Genomic DNA, 16,912 nt, shown 5'->3' on the forward strand with positions numbered 1-16,912 from the left:
GCGCTGCGCTAGTTTAGCGTGGCAAGACATTGCAAGCGCCAACATCAGGGTGCTAACGTTAGCTTACAGGGAGCATGGACGCTTAGCAAACTATTTCAATATTTCGCTGCTAATAAATTATCTTAACAGAAGAGGTCGGTGATTTAAAAAAAAAAAAAAAAACGTCACATCAGTTTTAAGTGTGTGTACAGTTGCAGACCCTTGGTTTACATCGACGGAGAGCGTTGGAAACTCCACTGTGGCGCCTAATTTCTTCCTCGCTCGGCAGGCGCAGTGCTGTTAAGCAGCTCATCGCTCAGTGCTGCTCGGGGTTCTGGTGGCCATGAGCGTTACTGCAACAACACTGTGGTTTTAGTGCATAGGCCGTTGAAATTGAGCTTCCCACCCATCAGTGGCAGCACTAAAGAGAAGCACTCTGGTGGGCAACAGAGGAAGAAATCACGCCCCATGTTAGACTTGACGTGGGTTGTATCGACTTTAATCAAACACTGTCCTGCATTACGCTTGAGTAAGTCACGTTTTCGTTACTTTACGCAAGCCTCACGTCGACGCGAAGTCTCCTGAACGGTTGTTGTGTATAATACCTGCCATCTGGTGTAGTTTTCAACATTTTAATATTCGATATTTGAGCAACCAATAATAGCACTGTCTGCCGGGTGTGAGTACTTGTCTCGCGTAACGTTAGTCAGCTGCCCCGGTGAAGTGGTTAAATAAATCATACTGGGGACAGGCGTATTTAAAATACGGTTACGGATTTATGTCCTAGTTTTGAGTGATCGCAGCAGGCCTAACGCTCTAGCTGCAGTCGGATGTGTGCATTACTGTTACTGACTCTTGAGTGACTTTGGGTAACTAGCTAAAACACAACCATTCCCGTTACAGTCAGACGGTTCAAAGTTGGGGCTGCAGCTTCGAAAGTTAAACGTGTTATTTTTTCCCTTCAGATAAATGTCTTCTCCAACTGAAGCATCCGACGATGAGGTGGAAGACGTGCAGTTCGTATCAGTACGTAAATGTGTGCACTTTATCTTTTAAATAAATCAATAGGTTCAAAGTATGAGAGGACCGTTGCAATTGTTTGCTTTCTGTCTTTTGACATTGAGATGGCTAATTGTGCAATAACCTCTTGATCTAGACTGATAATCAGACTGCCATTTTATTTAATTAATATATTTATCATGTGTGATTCGCTGAACAACGCTGCTGCTCCATATATTGTTTGACTAGCTGTGATTCAGACATGGAGCACCTCTGTTTTCATGTGCATGTTAACATTAGTTAACATTTTGACATTGTTCAGGGGTTTGCTGACTTCTTTGAATCTTATAAATGTATGTGTGTTTTATAATACTGAATGAAATGGTGTCTTGTACTTGCTCAGGAGGGCCCTGTCCGAGCAGTATTGGATTGTATTGATCTGCTGAGTGATAATGAGGACGAGGGGTGTTCATCTTTCCCAGGCACGGTAAGTGGCTGAATGGAACACCTTTTTATTATATACTAGTGTCTGTCTAGAGTTTTCTGAAATTTTGCGCTGCCTTTTATTCCGCTGTAGATTGAAGATAAAATCACCCGCCAGAAAGCGCATGTTACATCTACACTGGACAGGCTAGCACACCAGGTTGCCCGAGAGAAAAAGGAAAGATCAGATAAATGTAGAGAGTTCAAGGTAAGTTTGCTTTAATATCATGTGAGCTGCTGGCCTTTGTTGCCTGCTAGACTGTAATCAAGCTATTACATTTTTGGAGATCTGTTAAGCTTGGTTTAAACTCACCCTTATGCTGTGATTACTCCAAAACAGTTGCGAAATATTCGCGCGTCCAGATTACATGTTAAGTCAATGCACAGCCGCGTTAGGTTGCGAAAAAGCGGATTTTTCGACACATTAACCACACAGAGCGAATTTTTCACCTGCGGCGCGATATAGGCGAAGTGGCGTTGCGAAAATTCGCAACTGTTTTGGTGTGAACACGGCATTACAGCTGTAGCACTAGCATATGTATGTATGTATGTATGTATGTATGTATGTATTAATTATACTTACTTGGCGCACAAGCTCTTAGTGTGTATGGAGGCATTTATACTCTATTGGGTCAATTAAAGTAAAATGTAGCAGCAATAGTGCCACCCTGTGGACAGAATGCATCGAAAAAAAATAACTGGCACCAGAATGAACAACTGTGTATTACTTCATAAAGCATTATACTGTATGTGACTTAGAATTATCATTAAACTGTGTCTATTAAACTGTCTGCTGACATCTGTCCTATAAGGCCAGTGTATAAAAGATGCAGAATGTCTTCTGGTGTCTTCCATCTCTTTTACGTCTCTTTTTCAGGAGAAGCAAATCTTGCAAAGGGCTCATGGACAGCAGGGGTTGTCCTTTAGTTCTCCAAATGGAACTAACCGGGAGGCAAAGCACTGTGTGGACATGTGGTTAAAGATGCCAGGTACATTTTTAATCTTGATCAGAAAACTGTTGGACAATCACTGACATTGTCACTCACTTGTCAATCTGTCAGTGTTGGAGTTGATTCAAGCCAGCATAGACATTACATTACATTTCATTTAGCTGACGCTTTAATCCAAAGCGACTTACATTTTTGCTCTATACACCGTAGACACGGCAACGGGGAGACATTTTTGAAGCACGTTTCTGTAATGTACTGTTGGATTTCTTCTACCACTATACTATGTTGTGCTGCTACAATGGTCCACTTTCTTCACAGGGATGACTAAAATGTAATTTTGACCCTTTTACAGGGATAATTAATCTTGTGTCAACTTTTCATACTCTATCTTTGCGTTTATTTAGGTGTTAAACCTGGAACGATCACTACTGGCTTTAGAAGAAGACAAAGACCTGCTTCTTTCCCCAGAAACAATTCAACTAGACACACTTGTCCAGTGGTCAACTGTGGTCGAGTTTATGACAATGCGTCCCTCCTTGAAGGCCACTTAAAAAGGTAATCCTTTTCTGTTCATTTCAGTGTGGGTGTAATACCTTTTTAACAGTGCTTGAAGTGGGCAAACATCCTGAATTCTGAATTTCTACATTGAATAAAAGATACTAAGTGATATTGGGTTTGGGTTCCACCCCCACAAAAAATTTAAAATGTAGTATATACTTGCAAAAAGCTTAAAGGCAAAACTTGCTGTAGTTACATAGTTATTTTATAAATGTACACACGTCGCAGCCTTCTTCTGAACATTTAAGTCTTCTGGAAATGTTTTCCCTCTCGGATCCTATTATGTAAATCAAAAGAGTAGACTCGGAAAAATAATGTGTTACTCTTTAAATTCGTTCAGGAATAAAACAATTTAAAAAAAAGGTTACGACAAACGGTTAACTTATTAATCTACTTTACAAAATGGATGTGGACATTGTAGCGATAAGTTACATCCCCCTCGTTCTAACATGACAGAAGAATACCTTTTAGGTATTTTTAGGCACAGAGTACAAATACAGGACTTTATTCAATAAAATATCTTGTGTGTAGGTTTGATCACTCCCCTTGTGACCCAACCATCAATCTTAAAGGATGTCCATCAGAGCTCTTTGCCTGTGTTGTCTGTGGTCAACATTTTCAGACTGAAGAAGCATGGAGGAAACATCTCGAGTCTAAGGTAATGCACTTTTCTGACTGTGCTATGAAAAACTCCTGCTCTACTTATTAATTAATCTGTGTGTACAATATGTATTTGACAGCTATTGACAGTAGTTTATTCATTATAAAAAATTAAATAAACATGTTTGGATCACTAGGTGTCCTCATCCGCTGCTGATGGTCACAGCACCTCACAGACATATCAGTGGATTGTGTGTTTTGCCTGTCCTGCCTGCTACTTACTCTTCAACCTCCGAGATGAGTGTCTTCAGCACATGTCGGCCAAAAACCACTTCACAGAGTCACTCTCCATGAACGGTAAGGTTTATTTAACTTTTTTTAAAATTTCTATACGTCTTCATTACAACCTCAGTTGTGTTTAAAGAAGGCGTTCAAGGGGTATTATGAGAAACTCACGTGGACCTTTTTACTTTCTCCTCTTGCTAAAGAAACCAAAGGGAGACCACTGCCAGTTCCTGTCTCACAATATGTGAAGAATCGTCTCATCACTTGGTGCAAGGATGTAACATTCAATGTCCGATGCTCTTTATGTCACAAAGTACTGACCTCACATCAGACAGCTCAAGCTCACTTTAAGTAAGTTGAATTGTGACTTATTCAGTGCATGTGTTAATATCTTTTGATATTCCATGTTGTACAACTGATGTTTCCCTGTTTTCCTCTTCTTTAGTGTGCACTGCAGACAGGGCTGCGCGGTGGCCAAGGCAGATAAAACAGTAGTGCAGGTAATGAAGCTGATGCAAGTGCGAGGGCAGTGCTCCATCTGCTGTAAAATCTTCAACAGCCAAGCTGAAATCGAGAAGCATAAAGAATCGACCCAGCATGACGTGGAGGTCAACCAAACAATGGAGAAAGCCCTCCTTCAGCATTGCAGGTTTGGGGAAGTTCGCCCCACCCAGAGGGCTAGACAGGCACAGAGGGAAAGACAGTCCGATGGCCTTGAATCACCTTTTAAAAAACGAAACAAGGAGAGTGATAAGGAAGAATTTTCCTCCAAACGGAAGAGACGGAGTGTGAATGGCAGCATCAGCAGAAACTTAGTAACCGCTTGGTTCTGCGAGTGTGGTCTACAGTTCTCAGAGGAGGCTACAGCCACGAACCATCTCTTGGCTGTGAACCAAATTTTCCATCAGTGTGCCGTGTGTGGCAAACACATGGGAGAGTCCTCAATTACCCGCCTGCATATGAGTCGCTTTCACGGGGGAGCTCATCTCTCCAACTTCCTCTACTACTGCCGCAAGTGCAAAGTGGAAATGCCTCGGTATGAAGACATGATGTCGCACGTGACAGAAGCCCACAGCGGACACACCTACTTGACTGAAAAGGAAGTGCCTGAGGAGCTCGCCAAAGCCATCGATGCCAAGCCGTCCACCAGCAGAGAAGCCGCCCCACATTCATCCTCCAAGGCTGCAGTCCTGCAGAACACAGTGGAGACATCTTTAAAAGCAGAGACTTGGATGTGCAGGATGTGCGAGGACACATTTGACTCGGAAGGGGACGTCCGCAAGCACTGCAGGGACGTGAGCAGTCACAGCTTTCAGAGATTCATCTGTGGGCACTGCCCCCAGAAGTTCTTTAAAGAGTCCACTGTACGCAGACACTGTACGAATGAGCACGGCGGGCAGATCAAGAGCTCCTACTTCTGCGGCCTCTGCGACAGCATGCTGTTTGAATCTGAGGGCGAGTTTTTGGCGCACTACAGGAGTCTTCACAGTAAAGACTACTACTGCATGGATGATGTCGAGGTTGTTCAGCCGGCTGCTGCTGAAAGCCCCGGTCAGCTTACATGCCCATGCATGGGTTCAGAAAAGAGGAAAGTGGAAATGAAAGCTACATATACACAATGCATGAGGAATCTGTCCGCTGAAGGAAAATGCCAATATGTGTGCGCTCATTGTGGCGCATCTGTGCCTTCCTTTGCACAGATGAAGACTCACGTCCACACAAAGCACGCAGCCTTGAACCCGGACAAGGCCTTTGGCGTAGAATGCAAAGCTTGCCAGGAGAGTTTCACAAGTGTACCAAGTTTCCATACACACTATCACTCCCGACACTGTACACTGGAACCTTGCTTTAACTCCCGGACCTGCAGCGTGAAAGCAGAACCCACCGCTGTAAAAGTGCTCAGTGCTACGGAGATCTCACCAGACATCGATGGTAAATCAGTTACATTTATTTACATTTATATCTGTTTGCATGCAGCATTTAATCAGGGTTCTATGTTGTCATTTCAGAGATTGAAGATGAAAAGTGTTTGAACATGGATCAGACCAACAAAGAGAGCGAAGCATGTGAAAGTAAGCAATAAGAAATGCATCACCACTGTGTCACTCACGCCACATATAAATATAGATAGCAATCAAATTGCACAGCTTTTCTTTCCATATATACAAGAGCTATAAACATCACGGTTATGCTTGTGTTTTGATTAACATACAATATATCAGTCGCTGATTTACTATGATCTCCTGCAGATGAATCGGACGATGAGATGAACTGCGAACCGTCTTTGAGTGCAGAAGAAGAAAGAGAGTCAACAGGTATGTGTTTACCGTCTGTGGCCGAGCATGTTATGTTCAAGATGTATAACTCACTGCTGCCTTAGCTTACGACTGCGTACTGACAGTAATTTTACAGTGATTGCATTTTACTGCAGAGAACTTGGTCTGATAAACACTCCATGTATGCTGGCAGTTTTTGTCGCAACTTCATTTCCCGTAAGCAAAATATTTGATACAGAGTCGGAGACGATTCAACGCTTCAGTATATTTTCTGTGCTTGTCCAGGTTAAAAGATCAAATGATGTCATAGGTCAGGTTCTAGTTGTCTAAAATGTGCTTGTCAAGGTTGAACTAAAGACATTAAGTTTAGTCTTTGAAGTGACAATGTATACAATGCGGGAGCTTTACGATGATATACATTCTAAACACAAGCGTGCTTTAAAGACGGATCAAAAGCATTGTAATGAAATGTGAACATATGGAGAAAAGGCACATGATTACCGGTAGTTAAATTAATTTCCCCCACAGCATAGTTGTGATGGCGCCGTGATTTGCAGTGTTTTATTTGGACATACTGTAACTTAGATCCTTTTTATATTCTGTTCCTCTTTTACAGAGTTGGAAGAAGCTCTTCAAAGAAGTCTTCTGGAGTTTTGAGGACATGATTTGATTTGATTTTTTTTGTTACCCAAATGTGTATCATCAGACTGAGATGTTTTGTACCAGATATTTGTGTTCAAAATCTGCTAAATAAATAATTGCCATTTGACTTTTTCTTTGTTTTTAATTATTTGTAAATGTATCAATGGGATGACATGATAACACATCAATACTGGGCCTTCCCATCCCAGGGAACCACCCAGATCATACGAGGAGGTTGGTCTGTGTTTTTATGCCCTCTGTTGTGAAGACTCAACACCTTGGTGTGTCGACCCATGTGCTATAGATGGCATCGATGACACTGCAAAATGCCGAGGCTGAACTTGTGACCACAGTGCATATCCAATTGCAGTCTCTGTTTTCATTGCAGACTTAACATCCAGTGTCTTGTCGGCATCGTAGAGAGCAGGGCCAACCTTTGTATGTCGACACGTTTCAGTGCATCCATGAAATTCCTGATCTTCATGTGATTGGATATTAGTCCATTCCTCTAAAATGAAGTGAAAACAGTGGAAGTCCTGTTAAACAGCAGCTGCTATTCTGTCAACAACTTTTTGACTCTTGTTAGTTTCCTCGTGTTCTCGTCAAAAATCATTAGAAGGTGATTGACAGATTCCCTTTGCAGAGGATGCACACTACAGCCTAGCATTGAGATGTATTTTATATTTTGCTGCCTTTTGTAATTGGGATATACATGTATTTCAAATGCTTATTTTGCTTCTTTCTTTACACCCTCTTAGTCACCATGTTGCATAATTTGTAATTATTGCTAGTTTGACTATGCTAAGACATTTTGAGATAGTGTCCTCAATTCTAAACAGTGAGTGTTTATCCACTTAATGGAACAAGTCAATTGTAAATCCTGGTTGTAGAATGAAACGGCTACAATTCTCATTTAGATGTGAAGACATCAATCCATGGAGCCTACAGCAAGTTGTGTAGTACATGGCAGATCAATGTGGGTTCATTAGTGTATTTAAAGTATACATAAAATTAAATATTCTATACTGTTGTAGTCTCTGGTGGAAATCATTACTGCAGAAATGTTTCAAGAGTAGATCAATGTGCTGAGAATATTTCGACCTGCAACAAAATCTAACTTTAAACTGATGTTGCCAAACCCAGATTACCCGCTACATGCCCACATACACAGGTCAACGCACAGCAGACTATCAGTATATTATGTGCCAAGTGCCTTTTCCAGGTATCTGTTCTTATATTTGCCAGCTGTGTTAAAAATTAACCATTTAAAACAAAGTCCACCAAGATCCCTAACATTCTATACCCCTTTGTGTGGAAAACCTCACATACAGATTTTTATTAAATAGCAAAACAGTGATATTTACACATCTGAAAATGACTGAAATGACAGTTTAATAATCCAAGCATATATAGGGACCCGCGAGAGCTTTTCAGGGACCTGTAGGGGTCCTCGGACCTGATTTTGGGAAACCGTGTCCAGGGCTTCTCGAGAATCTTCTGCTAGGACAGCGAAGGAAGTTGCAGCCCATGTTAGGAAATGTTCCCTCAGGACCGCTGTCGCAGTCGGCTGGACAGATCATAGTGTCGATCCACCCAAGGATTCCTCTCCGGTACGGATCATCGTCATAATAATCATCATCATAATTATTATAACTATCATGGCTCATGCTAAAATACAGGCGAAAATGAACGACGCTACGTGCAGCAAGTTCAGCAGGACGATGTCCATGGCAGATCGCTCCGGACAGCTCCTGGAAAGTTTGGATCAGCTGGAAATGAGGTAGAGTTATGCAACAGGCGGTAGTATGTTGTGTTAAACCGGCATTTTGCTCAGTTGTGTATTTTATGATTCATATATTATATAAATGCAAATTTTTACTAGAGGAGAAATAAAGCGGACGCTGATTTGTGGAAAAAAGCAAAAGGGAGCAGCATACTTCTGGTTACTATACTGTGGATTATGATGATGATAATGATACTCAGATGGTGCTTTTACAGCAGTCCGTTCATTTCCCAGAGAAAGGGATGTGGTTTTAATCTCTGTGCGTCTGTCAGGGTGGAGGCTTTACGCGAAACCGCGTCGGCCATGGAGCTGGAGAGGGAGTTCATCCTGGAAATGATTCAGTCCATTCAGAACGGACAGGAACTGCGAAACATCTCAGCCGGTGAGGCATCACTTTACTTCACTTTTCACAGGAAAAAGACACCGTTACTGAGTCACTATGCGTCTTGTTTGAATAGTGTTTTTAATCCTTTTTATTTTTGCAGCAGCAGCTGCTCTGATTTCTCTGTAACATTGTGATCCAATGAGGTTATGCTTTGAAAGCTACATTGTAGTCGGATGGTGTGGTTCAAGAAGCTCAGGGGAGTTCAGAAGGAACACCACACCCAAGAGAAGAGAATCCAATCCATTAGTTTATTGTACTCCCATACGTGATATTATGGTATACACAAAGGGAAATTCACTTCCAATGATCATACAGTAGTTAATTTCTCATATAGACAATAGTCACCGTGCATAGCAATAGCTACAGTATCCTGTACTGTACATAAAGGGGGTTGGGCATTGTGTAATCTGATACAATCCAATGCCAGAATGACCTCCACTTTTAACTGTATTATGTTCACCTGCTGAACAAAAGAAGAAATAATAAAATACTAAAGGGTTCTCGCCACAATATAATCCAATTCATAAACACCACAACATGTCGACACCTTTCTGACTCAGTTTAAAAAAAAGAATTTCTTAACTGGCCCATCCTGTTGGATTACATTGCATCAAATTTGGGCTGGATCCACCATGCATTAATATAATCACATGAGTCACATGAGGTCAGTGTTTATACTAATGCATGGTGGACGAGGAGAGGCAAGGGAAAGGATTTGAAACCAGAATGTCGATGCTCTATTATTGTCCACCACTTTATTGTCTGTGTATTTTGCTCTTTCAAGGTGCATCATTGGTTTATTTCTTGTTTTGTATGTTCAAGGGGAGAGAGAAGAGTTGAGTTTAACAGCAAACCGTCTCATGGGCCGGGCGCTGTCTGTGGAGGTTTCTGTGGGCACAATCAGAAACTCCCAGCAGGAGGAGGCGTTGCACAAGGCCACATCTGTAATCGATGAGATCGTGAAGAAGTTACTGGACGGCATGGACAGCGGGCGGCAGCAGCTGCGGTCCGTTCACGCGGCCTGCGTGACCGAGGCCACGCTCGTCCCCATTGACCAGAAGTTTCAGGCCATGGTGATCAGCTGTGCTCTGGAGGACCAGAAGAAGATCAAGCGCAGGCTGGAGACTTTGATGAGGAACGTTGAGAATGCCGAGAAGAACATCAAGATTATGGATCACCAAAAACTGGAGGACCCCAAAACCAATGGCTGTCAATAAGATTTGTCATAATGCCACTAACCTCAACAGTAACTGCTGTAACCATGTACTAACATTGATAGGGACCAGTCCCTTTGAGAAAATGATGGTGAAATGATACTGAACCATTGGGCCTAACATACAGTAAAGTACACCATTATTATCCCTAACCTTTGGGCATAATCACTTTTTAACACTGACCTATACTTTAAATGGATTGTTTAAGGTCTATATACACAATGTGTGTTCACAAATAGGCACTGAAGTAAGAAAGGATACAATGACATAGTGCTCCTTTGGAGGTTTGGTCACAGTTTATTGTAAAAGCCACTGCTTGAAAAACAATGAATTGAAAGTTAAAGTATATACTTTTCTTCTCTTTCATTGTCTCACCTTTTAAATCAGGCACTTGGTAACGGTTTTGATGTACACTGCATACACTACCTCTCTGTGTGAAGACTACACTAATCGCATTAAACTGTGGATTTGAGTTCATATGCACAAAGCAGTTTTGATGTTAGGTGTCAAAGCTTTGATAAAACAACATTGTCGATGAAGCAGATTATTCAGGTTGAGTCTATAGACTGATTGGCATCACATATCTTTAAACAGAGACCTATAGCCAGAACAATTATTCACTATATGAAGTTACAGACGAAAGGACGATGTTATCAAGGAAATAGAAACATTGTGCTGTAGCCCCATGCTTGTCAGCTTTAAAGATTTTTGATGAATTTGACAAATAAGTATTAAATTAAGGTCTACTTACTAGCTTTTCCAGGAGCTTTTTGACCTTGGTAACTGAGTGAATACAGCCAAGCATTTTTTTTTTTTGGGATGGGGGGGTTAAACAATTGTGTCGGCAGAGGAATATTGTCATTTGAAATAACACACTGGATGCTCAAGAAAAAAGTAGAGTTTTATTTATGTCAGATTACCATCAACTTCCCCCCAAACACTTAAAGTAGTGACGCCTGCTTCACTGTTAAAAACAAGAATCCAACAATGAGTGTTGTCTTCGTCAGTCTGAACGGATGCAAGTGTGAAACTGATGAGTGAAAAGGTAACAGTAAGACACAAAGATTATTACAACACCTGAGTGACAGCACATAAGTATGGTTAGTCTTAAATCATGGTTCTTTAAGATTATATGCCATTTTAATGATAAAGTGCGCTAAATCCATTCAGGCAAAAAGCAAAAAGGCAAATTAAACACAATGTTGCAAATTAGAGGACCTTGGGAAATAATTACGTGTATTTACAGATTTACTGTGCAGGCAATTTGAAAACAACAGCAAGAGTAGGGATTAAAATGCATACTGGTGGCCAGTGGGGGGAAAGTAAACGAGGACAAGGCATTGTGGCGTTGTAACTAAGGTTGAACATCACTGATGTGGGAAAAAGGCTCACATGCATTACAGTTAGGCCACAATTATTATTATTTTTTCAACACAGCACTGTTTACAGACAATCAAATGAAAAAGCTTGAAATGTGCAATCTTAGTACCAATGATGCAACTGGAACGTATTTCAAGCACCTGTTGGGATTTTCACAATAAAGTTCATTTGAATCTGGGAAATATTTCTCACTGAGATAAATTAGAAACAAAAAACATGCATAAACATGTATTCCCAGATGTCCTACACATTGTGATTGCATGTAGAATACCTAGAATTGTAACTACTAATAAAGAAATGTTGAGACTTTTCCATCTTTCTTTGTGCTCAGTAAACTGGGATCTCTACAGATTTGTAAAAAGGCTTAATGCAGTAAAATACAGTTCAAAGCTAGCTGTATTGAGAAATAAGCATTAATCTGGGAGATCTTTTAGAGTACTTTCATGTACTGAATTTTCTTGCATATTCAAGCACACACAAGCTGAAGGCTCCACACCACGTCGGCAGACATTATTGATATGAATGATGTTTGTAAAATATAAATTGATTTGATACTACAGAAGCCAAACCAATATGTACCATGTTTACAATGTTAGAAATGTAGTGAAAATCCTCATCCGAATACAATGATACTGAAACGCATTTACGCCAAGGGTTACCAATGAGTTCCTCAAAGCTGTACCAGAGTTAAAGAAAAGCACAGTGAATATGTCAAATGTAAACAACTGCAATCAAAAACATGGTGCTATAACTGATGGTGACTTCAGTTCAGGTTCAAAAAGTCCAAAACTCTGTGAAAGTCTGAGAATTTGATTAACAAATCCGTGGATAAGTGGAGTGTAAGCAGACATATAGAGGACTATTTTGTGTCAATAATTATTGATATTTGGTTATACAGAAAAGCACATTCCATTAAGTTCATGTTACATCCATATCACTGCATTATAGTACATATTTAACTACAGCTCAGAAAGAGGACATTTGGCACTATGTCAACATTTTCGTGAAAATATCACTCGACACTGTTTTGAGTCGTACAAAAATACTTCTGCACAGAGAATAAACTCTGGATTTGATAGCGTTTTGTCCACAATAAACAGTATAGCTTGAACCATGTTATGCTGACAGAAAAAATATGGTGCAAAATTAGCTGTGTATCTTCTACAATACATGCAAACATTTTGCACAGTTCAAATGTCAAACACAAGAATGGGTGATTGTAAAAATCCTATTTAGGAGTTTCAACAGAGCAAGAGTGCAACCTTTGCTGTTACATATTCGAATGGGAGGATTGTATGTCAAGTCATCGCTCATACGTACATGTGCTGCAGCTGCAGCTGTTGCTGTTACTTAAGGCAACCACAGGGACAGGTTTTGTGCGCAGATCATTATTGGAGATCCAAGAATGAATCATAGGAAACCATCATTGTGGGGAAACAATTTAGGACACAGATTAAACATCCGGTTATTAAAGTAGTATAGAGTAGTATTTCCCAGACTGTCCGGGCTTTGGTCTCTAAATGTGGCTACCTCCACAAAATACAACAATGACCAATTAGTCTTAAAATTGGCCAGTCACTAAAACTACATTATTGTTATCTACAGTAGGCTGCAGCTTCCAAAAGGATTTTTACTCTTCTTGGTCCTTTGTTTGTTGGGTCGCAAAGTGATGATTTCTCTGCCGTTGCTGGAGCTCTGGTTGCAAACATTACTACTTGTGGTATTAAAAACACCTTTGGGGAAACACAATGTATGAGTTATGCCACTGTAGTGAAGTAGTAAAACTTAAAATGTAACATTAAAACATTTTTTTTAGAGAAAGACTCCTCACCTATTTTATTGCTTGTCGTGTGGAGCACCTCTGTCTCCTCTGCCGTTTGCTGTTTGAGTCGCTGAAGATACTTCTCAGCCAAGTACTTAAAAACTAAAAAAAAGAGAGCAGAGATGTAATACTGGCATTATCCATGGCATTATTTCACTTGCATATTAGACTAGTTGTGCAAACTTTCAGTGACCTACCCTCATTGACATTAAGGTCCTCTTTTACTGAAGCGCGATAAAATCTCAATTTGAGCCTTTTAGCCAGACCTTCTGCCTCCTCGCTGCAATGCAAGTAAAGACAATACAAGTCACAACCACAGTCATTACCAATTGTCCTGAACATGCAATTGCTTTACTGCTCTAGTAGGATTTTTGCATTAAAGAAACTACAGCTTACTTTTTGATAACGGTCTCTTCCAGGAGGTCAATTTTGTTTTGCACTAGAACAGTGGGAATATCTCCGACCTCGGCCTCCACCTTCTCCCTCCAGCTGTCGATTGCCTGAAATGACTCCCTGTCTGTGGTGGAGAAGACTAGCACGCATGCTTGGGCACCTGGAATGCAAGATAACACACCAACAGTTCGTGTTTTTAAACTTGTGATTCTTTAAAATTATTTTTGCTCAAAGACATGCTGTTAGCGGTGCTGCGTGTGCCAAGTGCTTGTGCTTCGGCTGAATGCCGTCAAATCTACTCTTAACCTCAGCGATCGGGGGTCAGTGACCCAAAGCAGCGGTGTTATATTTGTCACAGGGGTGGGGTCTTACCACGGTAGTAGGCCTTAGTAATAGCGTCAAACTCCTCCTGCCCAGCGGTGTCCCACAGCATTAGTCGGACCTCTTCGTCAGTAACGCTACAACAATGAGCAGGAAATGAGGATGAGATACAATGTTGGCGATACTTGAAAGAGGAATGTGGAGCTCTGAGAAACTAGTGCCTTACACTATCTGCCTTTCCAGGAAGTCCACTCCAATGGTCTTTTTATAGTCCTTAGTGAAGACGCCCTTGCAGTACCGTTGGATCATACTGGACTTGCCAACAGCCCCGTTGCCGACCACAACCACCTTGATGGCCACTTCCATGTCCTCCTCCAACATGGTGGCGACGTCTGGCTGGTTTACTCAGTTCCACTGCCTGGGTAGTTTCAGTGATGCGACACAAACACATATACCAACTGAAAGTGTAAAATAAACCCAACATTAATGTATGCCACTTATTTAGATGCTGCAAGTCAAACACATCCAGCAGAACAGAAACTTGTGTAGCTCAAATATTCTCTTGTGGTTTCACACATCCTGGTCTGGTTTATGTCTGAAGCTTTGTGTCAGTGACAGTAAGCAAAAGTGCTCAACTTGAAGTTTGAGTATAATAGTTAGTTGTTTATTTAAATTTAAATTTAAATTGTTTATTTACTGAAACAAGGATGGTTTATAATCAGAAACTTTCTGCACTCTGTAAAAAAAAAAAAAAATACTTACTGAATCTTTAATTTTCAATCAGACCCTATAATTAAAAAACAAAAAAAAATACAAAGAGTTCAGACACAAAACTCTCAAAGACTCCCAGCATTCTTTTTACAGCTCCAAGTTATTCAGAATTAATTGGTTAGATAAGTTGTAAGTAATCAACTTTTAAGACAATATTTGCAGACAAATCAGTCCGATCTGTCAACAATATAAATTATTAAGTTTAAATAACATAAATTAATGTATTACTTAAGCTATTTCTTGCCCAACTATTAATTACTACTATTACAAGTAGTAGTAATTAATAGTTGGGCAAGAAGTAGTAGGGCTGCAAAAACAGTTTTCTTTTATTATCTGTGTTTGAATCTTTTTATATACGTCAAACCTATTGAAATGACCAAAGCTCAGCAATTGCTTCTTATGTTTGGTCAACAGTCGAAAACTCCCAAAGCATCCAATTAAATTGTTCTTTTCCAAATGTTACATTTAATTTCTATCAGCCCGGTGATTTAATTGGTGACGGAGTGCACTATAGTGAAGGGCTTTATACACACACAAAGACTGGAATTATCCTTTGAACTATCACGTTATTGCGCCCATTGAATAAACTGTTGTAAATGTTGCTAGTAATGCGTTTGCAGCAATCGTGCAATGTGTTTATGTTTCCATTAGCGCCGAGAGCAGCAGACTCCGCATAGCAACTGGGTCTTCCACAGTTCTATGTGTGTAGCTGCTGAGTGCAACGCTAAACAATATTGTGGAAAGCTGTTCCCGGTGGATACTGGCAACCTAATGTGTGACTCTGTGGCGTTCAACAGCTTGTCTGAGATTTGAGTCACAATATGTGTTGCAGTCAACGATATTATTCATCAACTATAATTGAGATGTATGACACAGCAGTTGTTATAACATGCTTAAAATAAACAGCATGCTCTTCCCCAAGTTTTGATGCCAATTTGTGAATGAGTTTACAGCTAAAATGTTTAGTTGGGATTAGATTTCACCTGTGAATGCATCTGATTTATGTGAGGTGAGGACTTAAGCCCCCCTTATTTCGAGCAAATTTGATTCTCAAGCTAAGTCACACATTTGCAGTTCTCTCATCTCTCAGTGTAATAATTTTAGTTATGTTGTTTAGATTTTGATTTAGGCTCCCAGAAACTGAGTTAAAGTCAGGGGTTATAAAGATGGCTATGCGCTCTGCTCTCTCCAAAAGCTGCTGCTTAGTGTCTCCACCTGTAGAACACAGGACAACACAAGCTGGAGAAGTCTAGTCTTAGAAAGTCAATTTACACACAATAGTTGACAATCAAATAAAAAATATCATACTGTTAAAATAAATAAGGCAATTAAGTAGTGACAGTAATTCATTCTCTATCACTGTTATCACGTTTTACAAATGTTATGTTCTAAGAAGAGTATAGTTACATTTGGAAACACAAAACAATCTGACTCAATCATTTGTAAAATACCTAAGAGCGCCAGTGGAAAATGGCAGTGTAATAAACAATCAAATGGTTATCCATACCTGCACAGACAACTAGTCTATCTTTATTGTGTCTTATTGATGTCATGTTCATCTACCTGAGCCTATTACCGCATCCATACATGTCCATGTTTCCAAGACATGACAGAGAATCTAAAATACATGCCTACACTATTACAATGCACATATAAATAAACTCGGAGAAGTATGTATCAGGTAATATACCTCCCCTCCTGAACAGTGAGTCATCTTCACAGACTCACAATTACTTATATCGGGCCTAAAGGCGGGGCAAACGTTAAAGCCATTATTTTAGAGCACAGGAAGAATACTAAATATTACAACGCCGAAGATCCTCCTCCTTTCTGTTGAGGTTTACTGTTGCTGCAGGCGGTATTTCCAAAGTCTGTGGGACTTAATTCTAGATACTAATTCTAGATACTCCTAGATACTAATTCTAGATATTCCTAGATACTTAATTCTGGGGAATTAAGTATCTAGGCTACTTTTAATTCTGCTGTATTCCCTCAAATCAGAATCCCTTTGCTTGGTCAGGATATGACTTGTTGAATAGCTGACACGAGAGGCTCCAGGTACCGAGCAGCT

General features: G+C 40.3%; 3 protein-coding genes across 3 annotated transcripts; 2 read left to right on the plus strand and 1 right to left on the minus strand.

Annotated features, from left to right (window-relative positions):
* Positions 1-948: 948 nt before the first annotated feature.
* znf451 (zinc finger protein 451) lies at positions 949-6,898 on the plus strand (the record flags this gene model as incomplete). Its single annotated transcript, XM_079229974.1, has 12 exons — positions 949-1,005; positions 1,382-1,465; positions 1,556-1,669; positions 2,339-2,450; positions 2,816-2,966; positions 3,501-3,627; positions 3,767-3,926; positions 4,058-4,205; positions 4,300-5,786; positions 5,864-5,926; positions 6,104-6,169; positions 6,747-6,898. 12 exons carry the CDS (start codon positions 949-951, stop codon positions 6,785-6,787), a joined length of 2,610 nt encoding a protein of 869 aa, XP_079086100.1. The 3' UTR covers positions 6,788-6,898.
* Positions 6,899-8,352: 1,454 nt separating this feature from the next.
* On the plus strand, positions 8,353-10,846 carry bag2 (BCL2 associated athanogene 2). Its single transcript, XM_079229374.1, has 3 exons — positions 8,353-8,552; positions 8,828-8,937; positions 9,763-10,846. Exons 1-3 carry the CDS (start codon positions 8,431-8,433, stop codon positions 10,155-10,157), a joined length of 627 nt encoding a protein of 208 aa, XP_079085500.1. The 5' UTR covers positions 8,353-8,430; the 3' UTR covers positions 10,158-10,846.
* A 2,287-nt stretch (positions 10,847-13,133) lies between these two features.
* Positions 13,134-14,521, minus strand: rab23 (RAB23, member RAS oncogene family; the record flags this gene model as incomplete). Its single annotated transcript, XM_079229621.1, has 6 exons — positions 14,297-14,521; positions 14,122-14,207; positions 13,753-13,909; positions 13,554-13,636; positions 13,366-13,458; positions 13,134-13,267 (listed from the first exon to the last, which is right to left on the minus strand). Exons 1-6 carry the CDS (start codon positions 14,449-14,451, stop codon positions 13,134-13,136), a joined length of 708 nt encoding a protein of 235 aa, XP_079085747.1. The 5' UTR covers positions 14,452-14,521.
* Between the last annotated feature and the right edge of the window lie 2,391 nt (positions 14,522-16,912).

Source organism: Taurulus bubalis (assembly GCF_910589615.1).
Source record: "Taurulus bubalis genome assembly, chromosome: 14".
NCBI lineage: Eukaryota > Metazoa > Chordata > Actinopteri > Perciformes > Cottidae > Taurulus > Taurulus bubalis.